This window comes from Trichomycterus rosablanca, chromosome 24 (assembly GCF_030014385.1).
Source record: "Trichomycterus rosablanca isolate fTriRos1 chromosome 24, fTriRos1.hap1, whole genome shotgun sequence".
NCBI lineage: Eukaryota > Metazoa > Chordata > Actinopteri > Siluriformes > Trichomycteridae > Trichomycterus > Trichomycterus rosablanca.
The window spans coordinates 1126082-1139347 of NC_086011.1; the positions used below are offsets into that span (position 1 = coordinate 1126082).

The 13266-nt window shown below is 42.2% G+C and overlaps 3 protein-coding genes across 5 annotated transcripts in view; 1 reads left to right on the plus strand and 2 right to left on the minus strand.

The window, feature by feature from the left end:
* On the minus strand, positions 1 to 2125 carry LOC134302124 (uncharacterized). Its single transcript, XM_062987172.1, has 2 exons — positions 1253 to 2125; positions 1 to 318 (listed from the first exon to the last, which is right to left on the minus strand). Exons 1-2 carry the CDS (start codon positions 2123 to 2125, stop codon positions 28 to 30), a joined length of 1164 nt encoding a protein of 387 aa, XP_062843242.1. The 3' UTR covers positions 1 to 27.
* raf1b (Raf-1 proto-oncogene, serine/threonine kinase b) overlaps positions 1 to 13266 on the plus strand; it is a 41852-nt gene that overhangs the window by 7509 nt on the left and 21077 nt on the right. The gene's annotated exons all lie outside the window — the stretch shown is intronic.
* On the minus strand, positions 7472 to 12272 carry cnbpb (CCHC-type zinc finger, nucleic acid binding protein b). Its single transcript, XM_062986848.1, has 5 exons — positions 12196 to 12272; positions 9360 to 9483; positions 9204 to 9269; positions 8450 to 8648; positions 7472 to 7691 (listed from the first exon to the last, which is right to left on the minus strand). The coding sequence occupies exons 2-5, from the start codon at positions 9460 to 9462 to the stop codon at positions 7574 to 7576; spliced, it is 486 nt and encodes a 161-aa protein (XP_062842918.1). The 5' UTR covers positions 9463 to 9483; positions 12196 to 12272; the 3' UTR covers positions 7472 to 7573.

Below are 13266 nucleotides of genomic sequence, written 5' to 3' on the forward strand. Positions count from 1 at the left end.
CTCGTCCCAATGGGACGCATTCTGTATTCATAACAGTGTGCACACCCTGGAGCTGCTGTGGTCAAGGTGGTGCGAGTTAGTAGCAACCTGTCCGTTCACACTAATGGTCCTGGCAGAAGTTGGCATGTTCTTCACTTCCAGTCGGTGCAGCTCGTCAGTGATGGATGACATTTCTGAGTTCCTTGCTCGCAGAGCTTCACTTGTCTTCTCCAGCTTCATCGTCAGCTCATGGAGTTCTTTATCTTTAAGATGACTTTGGTGTTCGAGGTAAAGAACTCTGTGATGCAGCCTGGATGCCAGAGCCCGAGATGAATGCAGCTACAGGGAATTCATATAAAATATAAAAATCACAGTCAGGCAAGAAAAACGAATTAAAAATCACTAACATTACAGCATATTTAATCAGAGCCGTCAAGTGTTTAAATATCTGAATAATGAAAGCAAAATTAATTGAGTTTTAGAGCAGTTTTATGACTAAAATACTAATTAGGTTTTGAGCATTTGTAAAAGCTATTTTTATTTAAATTATGTATACAACAGGGGGCAGCATTGTGGCACAGCAGGTGGAGTGGGTGCAGTACAAAACTCAAAGCATTGTGATCTAGGGTTTGTCTGCATGGCTTTCCTTCGGACATTCCAGTTTCCTCCCACCTCCCAAAACCATGCAGATGCAGGAGGTGGTTTGGTTATTCTAAATTGTCACTAGGTGTAAGTAAGTAAATAAATAAGTGTTTTAATTTGCTATTAAGTTGTGTTCCGACTTTGCGTCCAGTGTTTCTGGGTGCCGGGTGGCACTTAATCCACCTCGACCTTACCTCGACGTAACTATTTACACTATATGGTCAAAAGTATGTGGACAACTGACCATGAGCTTGTTGCACATTCCAACTACAGGCAGTAATACACTACAGTTATTAAAGCCTTCATTTTTTATACCCATTTAATAAATAATAGCTTTTGTAAAGTCAGGCACTGATGATGTAGAAGGCCTGGCTCGCAATCCATGTGCAAATGAATCGCAGAGGTGTCTAATGGGGTTGAGGTCAAAGTTCTGTGCAGGTCACTGGAGTTCCTTCACACCTGGTCAAACCCTGTCTTCATGTACCTCACTTTTATACAACGAATTTTATACACCAAAACACCTGAACTCGATAATAACAAGGGGTGTCCACATACTTTTGGCCATGTACTTTATTTTTTACGCAGCAGTACTTGTTATTGTGCCTTATCATTATTATACCCAGTTACATACCTGAGCAGACAGTTCAAATGAAGAAGATTTGAGCTGCTCGAGCTGATCCACTTTAGCCTCACATGTCGAGAGGATCTCGATCAGGTTCTGGTTTGCCTCTTTGTTTTCACACTTCCGATCGTCAGACATCTCAGACTTCGGTTTGTCGTCTGAGTCCGATAACCCATCGTTGAGTGTTGCTATGCGGTTCGCACTAATTTTGGGATACAAGGGCTCCTCTGTGGGCTCTTGAAGGTCTTGCTGAGGTGTGATGGAGGTCTGGCTATCCAACCGGACCTCTAGAACTCCAGAGCAGGAGTTAGAGCTGGTCAGATGGTGTTGGGGTGCTTCTGTCCAATCGGGTGTGTATGACTTTACTTGCAGACTTGCGGTATCATCCTGGGGACGTGATCCAACTGGAATCTCAGGCATGTGGTCGCAGGTATCCGTCATCAGGCTTTCTAAACGTGCAGTACAATCCATGTGGTGGACCTGTTCAAAATCGGTGAGGTTCAGGCTATCGCAACGTCCATCTGTGCTTAATGATGCACGTCTTGCAGTTGGTGTCGAGAATGTTTCTTCGGTGGTTTCCTTCATTCTAATCTCTCCGTCGCCTGGGCTGCGATGTTCACTGGTATCCTCCACCTCTGCCAGTTCGGTTATGGACTCTAGAGGTGACCCATGGTGTAGATGGGCCAGGATTCCTGACTTGTCCACTTCGGTTGATTTGGTTTTAGAATTAGCCTGAGCCGCCTCAATCAAACACAGGCTGGATGAGTTAAGACTGAATACGTCCTCCTGGGTCTGTAGGATGTCCGGGTCAGACGGTTCTCGATCTGATAACTGGTCTTTATTCAGGAAGTCTAAATGTTCTTTTAAATTAATTGTCGCCATGATCATAGCATCTTCTAATCACCAGTAAAGCGAGCCGGCCTCTAAAAAAAACCCCAACAAATCATTAACATTTTCTGCAATTGAAGACGTTAAATATGCAAACACAGCCGCTTGCATTACAATCGATATTCCTTTTATTAATAAAAAGATCAACTCGCAATCTAAAGCAGAAAACAAGGCGAGCATTCCGTTACCTTCACCTGGAGGAAGGATCATGAACCTGAAGGCTCATCACCCAGGCTCATCCTATTCATTGCCGTTTGAGAGAGCGACCTTGGTGTTGAAAAGCTGAAGGCTTCTGGGCTCCGGTTACACATTGCTATACATCAATCCTCATCCACTATTGTAATCCCGGTAATCCAAGCACTGAATTTCACCCACGGCCTGTCTGTTTACTTCTCTTGTTCTAATCGCAGAACTCAAAAGTAGAAAAATGTCAATATTTATCATTTATATTTGATGGCGCACAGCAATGTTTTCACATTAGTTGTATTTAGTTTTGCTTGGTCACTGTTTTGGAATTCTGCAATCATGTGTGAATTTAAATGGTTGAGTATGTGAGTATTTTAGTATTAACATAGATAGATAGATAGATACTTTATTGATCCCTTTATTGATCTGTAATCATTCAGTCTGAAGAGCATTTCAGAGGTGATTCACAGCAGACGTTCCAATTCATTTCTTAATGAAGTTAAATGTAAATAATCAAAGGCAATATGCTGAGCAGGTTTTTTAAATATTTTTTTACATTACACTGTACTTATTGTTTATAACTTAATGCGCTTTCCGGATGACACGGTGGGTAGCACTGTTGTCTCACAGCAAGAAGGTCCTGGGTTCGATTACCAGGCGGGGCGGTCCGGGTCCTTTTCTGTGTAGAATTTGCATGTTCTCCCCGTGTCCGTGTGGGTTTCCTCCTACAGTACAAAGACGTGCAAGTGAGGTGAAGTGGAGATACTAAATTGTCCATGACTGTTTGACATTTGAATTTGTGAGCTGATTAATCTTGTGTAATGAGTAAAGTGTAAAACATGATGTAGAAATCCTAATAAATATAAATACAAATAATATGTTTTTCTGGATATTTTAGAGAACTTACCAATAAAACCGCTTCTTATTTGTTTCCTGTCCAAAAGCTGAATGTAAACGTAATGTAAGGTGTATAACGTTACAATCAAGTGAGCAGTTTAGGGGTTATAAATCCCTATTTTTGGGGGGGTTTTTCCCCCAGAATCTTTTAGCCTACAGAAAGATGACCCCATTTAACGCACCAGTTATAGAGTGATTTTAGCTTGACTTTAAATTGTTGAATAATTCACAGATGAAATGAATACGTTGACAATGACACTGAATTCTCTCCAGAGGCAGCTGTTACAGAGGAGGATTCACTTACATTTGCTCACATTCAGACTATTTATAGTCACTGTATGATCATTTTATCATCTTAAAACCACTAAACTGGCACAACACCAATGTTTACTTTCCATTTTCAGACATTAACCTTAACGGCTCTTCACCAGTTATCATTATTATACAGTATATAATCAGGTCATAAGAGTTTCTACACTCACTGTCAATTTTATCAGCTCCACTTACCATATAGAAGCACTTTGTAGTTCTACAATTACTGACTGTAGTCCATCTGTTTCTCTGCATGCTTTGTTACCCCCTTTCACCCTGTTCTTCAATGGTCAGGACCCCCACAGGACCACCACGGAGCAGGTATTATTTAGGTGGTGGATCATTCTCAGCACTGCAGTGACTCTGACGTGCTGGTATGAGTGGATCAGACACAGCAGCGCTGCTGGAGTTTTTAAACACTGTGTCCACTCACTGTCCACTCTACCTAGTCGGTCCACCTTGTAGATGTAAAGTCAGAGACGATCGCTCATCTATTGCTGCTGTTTGAGTCGGTCATCTTCTAGACCTTCATCAGTGGTTACAAAATGCTGCCCACGGGGCGCTGTTGGGTGGATATTTCTGGTTGGTGGACTATTTTCAGTCCAGCAGTGACAGTGACGTGTTTAAAAATTCCAGCAGCGCTGCTGTGTCTGATCCACCATGTCAGTGTCACTGCAGTGCTGAGAATCATCCACCACCTAAATAATACCTGCTCTGTGGGGGTCCTGACCATTGAAGAACAGGGTGAAAGGGGGTAACGAAGCATGCAGAGAAATAGTTTTTTCTCTGGATTTTGGAACATGACTGCAGGGATGTGCTTTATTTCAGACACAAGAGCTACAGAGACTCCGGCATGACAAATGGGATAAACCGCCCAAACTCAGATGCACAAACTGGCTGCTGTAAATTGCCCCTAGGTGTGAATACGTGTGTGATGCGCTGTGATTAACCGGCAATTCCCGGCTGTATTTATTCTCTGAGCGCTGTGTTTTTTCAGGTGACTGATCAGCACAAAGAACATAAGAAAAATATATTATGACTTTTTATACGGATCTCAAATATTAATACATTAGGAAACTGGATTCATTCCAAAGGGTTCACAGACCCCCCTCATCACTGTGTGGCTCCAATGTGGTACCATGAGAGGCCAGGAGCTTTTTTTAGGTTGTCTATTTTTACACGTGTGTCATCAGGAAGGCCCGTCGCTGAAACTGATCCTGAATTTCAGAAGACTGGTTAAATTTAGAAAACACTTTTCATTTGCTCTCAAAAGAAAGAAGCACCGAGCAGCCGAGAACCATTCATGAGGGGTTTTACCGCTCTTCGTTCCAGACTCTCCTTGGTGGGGTACCAGTCCAGGTGGAAATGACTGATATGTAGGTCACAGTGAGGTTCAAAGTAATTATCGTACATAAAAATATGCTGATGGAGACCTGCGACGGATGTGCAGAATGATTCATAATGCACATGAATAATCAAATGAATAAAAAACAAACCACAGAAGCAAGGAATCTTCATAGAGAAGCACTGGCTGTAGAAAGGGTCACGCCGAGGAGCTCAGTGGCTTTCAGGTTGGCACTGTCATGGGATGGCACCATTACAAACAGTTAGCTTTTCACATTTCTTTCCTGCACCACTGTTCCTTCTTCCCTGACAATGGACCGGACAAGATCCCAGAACAGGCCCACCAAATTCAATTCAACACAAGTACTGCTCATCAAGACCTTCATAGCTTGGGTTTCCACGACCAAACAGCTGCACACAAGCCTAAGATTACCGTGCACAATGCCAGGCAACAGCTGTAGTGTGAGATTAGGTTTCCCCAACGTCAGTCTTAAAGATCTGGCCTTCTTTGTCCTCCCTGAAATCCATGATCGAGCTCAAAGTGAACTTTATTATTAGGGTCGTTCCTGGGATTCGGTGCCTTTTGGATCTTAAAACTTTTTGAAAACGAAACACTGTTTTCATTCGTTTTTCATGTTTTATTATAAAAAGGACGTGTTTTACTTTTACAAACTAATACTGGTCAAGCTAAATTACACACGAACCTCGTATACACTGTGACGTCCAGCCTGTTACGTATTAGGTCGTACCAGGGTGGACCATAACCGGGTGGACTTTCTGACATAAAATTAGCCATTAGCTAGCAAGTGAGCAAAACCAGACAAAGAATTCTCAGCTTTTTAGTGTGATAATTGTTAAAATGATCAAATCGTTTTGCTATTTCTTATATATCCCGTAACAGGGTGGACCATGTTATGGTTGACCATATAAGACTTTTAGGATAAAATGTGGAAAAAACAACATTAAAATGAGGAGTTTAATGAGCCGCTCATCTTCCACAGTTGTTTTCCCTCTAAAAAGATCATGTGAGCTTCAGGAAATGATGTCAGGATGTAAAACAGCTCTTCATTTTAAGAGACAGTAGTAAGAGATAACAGGGTGGACGGCAGCTTGAGGGACGCGTGAAAACCCTTATAATCAGCAATAAAATCAAACTCATAAAGAAATAAAATCCAGGGTTTAGACGGACTTAATCAAAACCTGTTAAACAGTGTTGAAAGACTGAGAAAACATTGTGTTTAGTATTTAAAAGTGTTAATAAATACAATGATCAGTACAGGGGACACAAAAGGTACCGAACTGTAGGAATGACCCAGTTGTGGAAGTGTTGTTATTATTCGTACCAGGCAACCGAGTAATGTTGTGAAATGAGAGAATCATCATCTGTCATTGGTTTTAATTCATTTGCATACTGAAACATGATTGGCTGTTGAACTTTGTGATGCAATAAGCCATCAGGCCACCCAAGAAAGATGGAGGTCGCTGTGGAGTCCGGATCCTCTCGAGGTTTTCCTTGGTTTGCTCAAGAGGGTTTTTGGTCTGTCGGTCCTGGATGCTGTAAAGTAGCTTTGAGACAGTGTCTAGTATAAACAGCGCTATACAAATAAACTGGACTCGACTTTTTGACTTGAATAATGAACGTCACATGTTCAATAGTACCTCAAAAGACCAGTTCACTTTTCGCTTTCCCCAAAAATAAATATAAAAAATGATAATTAATGAAAGATAAGAGGCCACACAGAAAAAAAGCTTCAGTCTTTCTCCCCTTCCTCCTCCAGCTTTATTGATAGTTTAAAATTACAATTTCTATGTATCTAGGACTTCAGTTGCTTTTACCTTCCGACTTAAAAACTGAGTACAAGCGAATGATCAGTTTTTCTTCTTTTACAGTAGTCTACGTGATATTGTACAAAAATAACATTTTGATTTCTGTGAAAACGTTCACCTTCCTCCTGACTCCAAATCGTTTGATCTCACCCACCACGATTCCACTACATTTTTATTATTTCCCATCTTGAGTAAAATGACCTGCAAAAGTTGGATTCCACACTCATCATGTTGGGTTTTTTTTTACTTTTCTAAACTGCTCTGCTAGACCTGCACCTCATGAAGAATAATGTTCCAAAGAATAAATTGTTTCATGTGCTGTAAATCTGCTTGTCACTTCATCTCTGGTTTCTTCACGCGCTGCTGGTCGGGCCCGGAAGATTCTGACCAGAGTCCTGTACTGCTTTACCAGCTTAAACACCCTCAGCACGCCCCACCGATAAAGCAAACCAAAAAAAAATTTCAAAAAAGCAAATCATACCCGGAAGTTCACATTTCCTCGATTATTTCGCTACCGATCTCTCGCCGAGGCTGCGTCCGCCGAGGCCCGGAGAGGCCGTCGCGACTCGACATCATTCCCTAGCTGCGTACTCCCACCAAACTCACTCATCCCTGTTCACCAGTGGCATGGAAAGGGGGTTCTTTAACAAAGCATTATACATTACACCTCTACCAAACTAAACATAAACTTTTTTGTATTAAATGCAGAAAGTGGAAATCCGTTTGATTTTTCCACCCCTTTCCTTCTTTTAACGTGTCAAGAGCTCACTGGCCTGGGACTAGCCTCTATCTGCCAACCTTTGGCCAGTGAAGAGGATTCAGAGAAAATAATACAACCATCAATCAGAAAAAGGAGGGGCGACCAGAGAAACGGGACTAAGCCGTGGCCTCGATGGTGCACTCCTTCGCCAGGTGCCCGGATTTGCCGCAGTTGTAGCAGTTGACTTCGCTCGCCTTGCTGCACTGGACGGCCACGTGGCCGATCTCGCCACACCTGCACAGACGACAGAAGGAAATGACCATACAGACGAGGCAAGACTTATAGTCAGAGCCCTACTAAATTCACAGGAAAATGTGCTTAATTACACGGACCTTGTTTTTGCCTGAGTGATCGGTACTGACTGTAATTCTTCACATTCTAACCACAAGTGTATTACAGCCAAAAAAGGCTACGGTTTAATAGAGCTTATAGTAAACCATGAGTATGTTTACTGGTTAATTTACATTGCTGCCATTTAGCAGACACTTTTATTCAAAGCAATGTCAGTAATTGATGTTTTAAGGAATTGCACAGGGGCCCAAAAGTGGCAGTGGTGGGGCTTGAACCGGTGACCTTCCAATCAACAGCCTGGCACCTAAATGCTGAGCTACCGCTGCCATTAAAGATCCGCAAATGATGCGTGTAAATTTCTAAATTTACTAAAAACAATGCAACCAACTGGGGGTGAAGAGACTCGCTCAGGGGTCCAACATCAGCTTGAACCAGCAACCTTCCGATCACTATTCCAGTACTTTAACCACCAAGCAACCGCTGCTGAATCACAAATTCCCTCTCCTGTCTACATTAGGCATTACTAAAGGATATCCAGATCATATCATATCGTTAGGGCAGTTGTAGTCTAGCAGGTAAGGTACGAAGCTAGTAATCAAAAGGTCGCTGGTTCAAGCCCTACCACTGCCAGGTTGCTACCGAAAAATGCTGAAAATGGCTCCTGGCTTTTTTTAATTCCCTAGCGTGACTATTACGTTTACCTGTAGCACTTGACCTTCTCGCAGCCCTTCTGGATGTGCCCGAATCCGCCGCAGGAGTAGCACTTCTGCTCGTTGGCGTGGTCGCAGTCTCGGGCCACGTGTCCGGCTTTGCCACAGTTGTAGCAGACCTGCTCCCTCTCCTTCTTGGGCTCCTTGCAGTCCCTGGAGATGTGGCCGCTCCTGCCACAGTTGTAACAGGCTGCACGAGATTCAGTGCAAGATGTTAATTAAAGAAAAATGAAGGAATTTAGAAATAAAACAAGGGCAGGATTCAAAATGAGCCTTGCAGTGAGGCTCACTAACAGTGGCGTGGTCATTTTGCATGTGGCGGAGGTCACCAGTGCAATAGGGCCAGTGATAGCTCAGTGGTTAAGGTACTGCACTAGTAAACAGAAGATTGCCGGTTCAAGCCCCGCCACCACCAAGTTGCCACTTTTGGGTCCTTGAGCAAGGCCCTTAACCCTCAATTGCTCATTGTGTTCCGCTCACTGTGTAAGTCGCTTTGGATAAAAGCGTCTGCTAAACGCTGAAAATGTAAATGTAATAGGGAATTTCAGAATTTACCCCGATCAGGCTCACAATAAGCCCTGAGAGCAAAACAGGAACAACCTGGATGCCAAAACTCCCCCCTTCCCAAATTAAGCCAAGCACAGCCCATCATGTCTGTTTAAACCCTCGGTTGGCCAAAAGCACAGCCGAGATTTGAACCCCGGACCTTGCATCCCCAACCCTTATACTACACCATAAGCCTTACCATCTTCAGTTCTTTCACAATCTCTTGCCACATGACCCGGCTCACCACACCGGTAGCAGAACAGATCTGCATTAAAAAGCCCAAAGAAAAATGATTAACTGACATGCAAAACAGCTCGAAAATATCAACACAGCGGTAAACAGGAAAAACGTTCACCTTTTCCTCTTCCACGACCTTTGCCGCGGCCACGCCCGGCGTTGGGGCAGTTCTTGATCCAGTGACCAGTGCGGCCGCAACCGAAGCACTCATTGCTGCTCATCTTCTCCAATTTCAGCCGACACTGTTAAATCAAAAGGGGAAATTTCTGTTAAATAAAATGTAAACAAAAATGACTCAAGAGCTGAGGAACACGTGGAATAACCAGGGCTGGGCTGATATATACTATACTGTCAAAAGTATCTGGACTACCCTACCTCAATTACTAAATTTAGGTGTTTCAGCCACACCCATGGCTAACCAGTTTGGTGGGAACATTTGGAACCTCGACTACTAGAAAGTCCTTGTCGTTCATGCTCTTTCAACTGAATGAGCACAGATTCCACCAGACTAACGCCAAAACCTTGTAAAAAAAACACTGAAGGAAGAGTAAAGTCTGTTATTTAATTTATATTAATGCATTCATTTGGAATGGGACGCCCAACAAGCTTCCGTTTAGGTGTCTGCACACTTTTGACCATTTAGTATCGATCTGTAAAGTCAGGATGTGTTTCAGTATCGTGACGTTTCTTTTTACATGTTATAACCTTAAATTCCTTGAACTGTTTAGACGTTTTAATGTGGCACCGTTGGTCTGCTGTCAGAAACCCAGCAAAAATAAATATCGTACCCAACGGATTGGTATTAAAATGCTGTAAGTACTATTTAATTCATCTTTAATTTTTTAGCAGATGCTAAAGCAACTTATCAGCAATTTTATTCGTGGGTCTGATAGTGACAACTTGGCTTTCGATCAATAGTCCATCAACTCAAACGCTGAGCTACCACTGCTATTAAAGTTCCACACTTGGTGAAGACGCTAAACATAAAGTCCTCGCTCAAGGGCCCAACAGTGCCAACTTGGCTGTGACGGGAATTGAACGACTCGATTGCTGCCACTACACTACCGCTGCCCTTCCAGTCATAAAGATTTACTCAACTGATTTCCAGGAAGAAATCCCACTCGAGTATAATTTTAGAACCTGGCTAACACCCAGACGTTCAGGGGACACGTGTCGCCCAATCGAGTCCAACATGCAAATGATCACGAATTCCAAGCAGCTCGGGGGTGAAGCTTACGGTTTCAGACTCGCCGTAAAACACACTGATCAGCTTTCAGAGCGGCAATTTCTTACTCCATCAACACACCAAATCCCGCCAAGCTTTTGTTTTGACCAGAATAACCATAAACTGCTGATAAGTCGTTATTAAAATACTCCTGGGCACTAACTTCCCACTGGTGCATGACCAAATCACCCAAGCTCGACCACACACTCGACTTTAAAACAGATTAGCATAGTGAAACAAATAAAGACGCCGTCTGAGAACTGGGGGGCGTTTTAACCCGTCAGGTCTTCGAAAAGGGTTAAAATGAGCTTCATACGGCAACTCCTACTGACGGCTGAATCAAAACGCCTTACAACAACTTAGAAAGACTGAAGCCTGGATGCAAACGTAGAGAAGCTGCTGATGTTCTGTGCCATCAAAAGAAATCAGACATAAGAACATGCCAAACTAATATCTGTTTATATTTCGTGTCACAGGACTGTATTAGAGCAACAATTAAAAAAATGCACAGAATATCATTAAAGCTATTTGATCAGATCAGATCAGAAATACTTTATTGATCCCAGAGGGAAATTGCAGTTCTTACAGTAGCACCCATTTATGTAGAAGAATAAACACTCTAATCATTTAAAACAAAGAAAAAAGAAGAAAAATGTGCAAATAAAGTTAAAAAGTTATCACACATAATTAAAATACTTACATTATTATTATTATTATTATTGCACATATGAATAACGAATATTGCTCAGATAAACCATAATGTCACACATTAAGAATTATTATTTGTGCTCCCATTAGAACAAATTCAATTCTTTCTCGACTGTCTATAGAGGAATATGATATGATTTGCTGTTGTATTAACTATGATACGGTATGGCAGTATTTAAAATATCTATACGGTATAAGGAATTAAACCCGGTATACCGAATGTACCGTCATACCGCCCAGCCCTACTGCATCCCAATCAAGAATAATATTGATGAGGACAAAATAGGAAGCAAATCAGTCTGTTTCAGGGTCAGGTGTCTTTCTTACATTTAATTAATCAATTACTCATTTGCAATGTATAAATCTGATTAAAATAATGACTTTTGGGCCATTTGAAACAAAGTTTTAAGGTGCACCGAGTTTGGTGGCTACAATACCACGAATTTCCAAGTCAGACCTAGATTTTAATTCATTCATAGAATTTAATAATGTCTTTAAAAGTCTTATTTACCTTTTAAACATTAAATATATGTAGTAATAACCTTGTTTTTGGCTCATTTTTGCCTTCTGTCTGACTGACCGCATGGAGCTGCGCCACGCCGCCTTCTATAAACACAGACAGTCAAAGTACCGTCCCCACCGAGAAGAGCCTTCAGCCCCACTATTCACCACTTTTACCCCCACAACAGCCCTCAGCAAACTAATTCTGCCCCGGAAAAACGCCAAGTACCCCGCCAGCAGCAGCAATGTGGATTTAATGAAGGTTTAATTATAGATAGTTGTAGACAGAATAGAATCCCGCGCTGAGCACGGCCCAGTAGGCCGTCTGATAAAAACATGGCAACCCAACCAACGTTCACATTCACTTCAGCACTTCTGGCCAAAACACCGTTCCGTGCAGCCTTTATAAGCTGTTATTTGGCGCTGTGAGCCTCTGAAACAGTGCTGTGGTGTTTCACAGGGTGTCTGTTGTGTTCTACGTTGATTATTTTGTCTGTTTTGAGTATAAAAACACACTCACCTCGGTGAATCGCTGTACTGTAGGTTTGTGTTTGGATTCTCCTCCTCCCTCTGCGCTGCTGCACACGGCACTCACAGCACCAGGGTTGCCAGATTGGCAATGACTCATTTCATACAGGTTGCCAGATTGGTGGACCTCGTGTCTTCATCAGTGATCGATTCATTCCACCCAGATAGGCAGAAACCCGTTTCACAAATGTTGCCAGATTGAGGTTTTTAAAGTATTTTTAGTAACCGCTTCATTGTGCTTCCTCGACACAGCCTGGTCAAATGCTTATTTTACGAATGTTGCCAGATTGGTTTTCTTTAACGATTTTCACTGACCGCATCTTCTTAATCAGGGCTGCGGTGGGTCCTCCACCCAGAAACGCTGGAAGCCAGTCAGAAATACAGCATGATCAAGGTGCTGAACCATCTCAGGACAGCACACACTTACTCACCTACACATAAGAGACATTAAAATTAATAACCCCACTGTTTCATCTTTAATTAGCACTTCAACCTGGTCAGGGTTGCAGTGGGTCTGGCACTGACATTCATCTCACCCCTGTGAAAAAGCAGTTCTGCTTCACCCACTGAACTAACTATTAATTTTCATGTAATAATTTTCTCCTAGTCACTAAGTCAGTAGTTACTAAGCGCATCCTCTTGATCAGGGCTGCGGTGGGTCCCTCACCCATAAACATTATGGACAAGGATAGCTCCGTGCCTAAGGTACTGGTCTAGCAGTCAGAAGGTTGCCGGTTTAAACCCCACCTCTGCTAAAGATAGATAGATAGATAGATAGATAGATAGATAGATAGATAGATAGATAGATAGATAGATAGATAGATAGATAGATAGATAGATAGATAGATAGATAGATAGATAGATAGATAGATAGATAGATAGATAGATAGATAGATAGATAGATAGATAGATAGATAGATAGATAGATAGATAGATAGATAGATAGACACTTTATTGGGCCCCTGAGCAAGTACTTGCATTGTATTTAATCATAATATGTAATGTAAGTCATTTTGGATAAAGGAGTCTGCAAAAACCTGCAAACGTAATTGCCATTTCATCC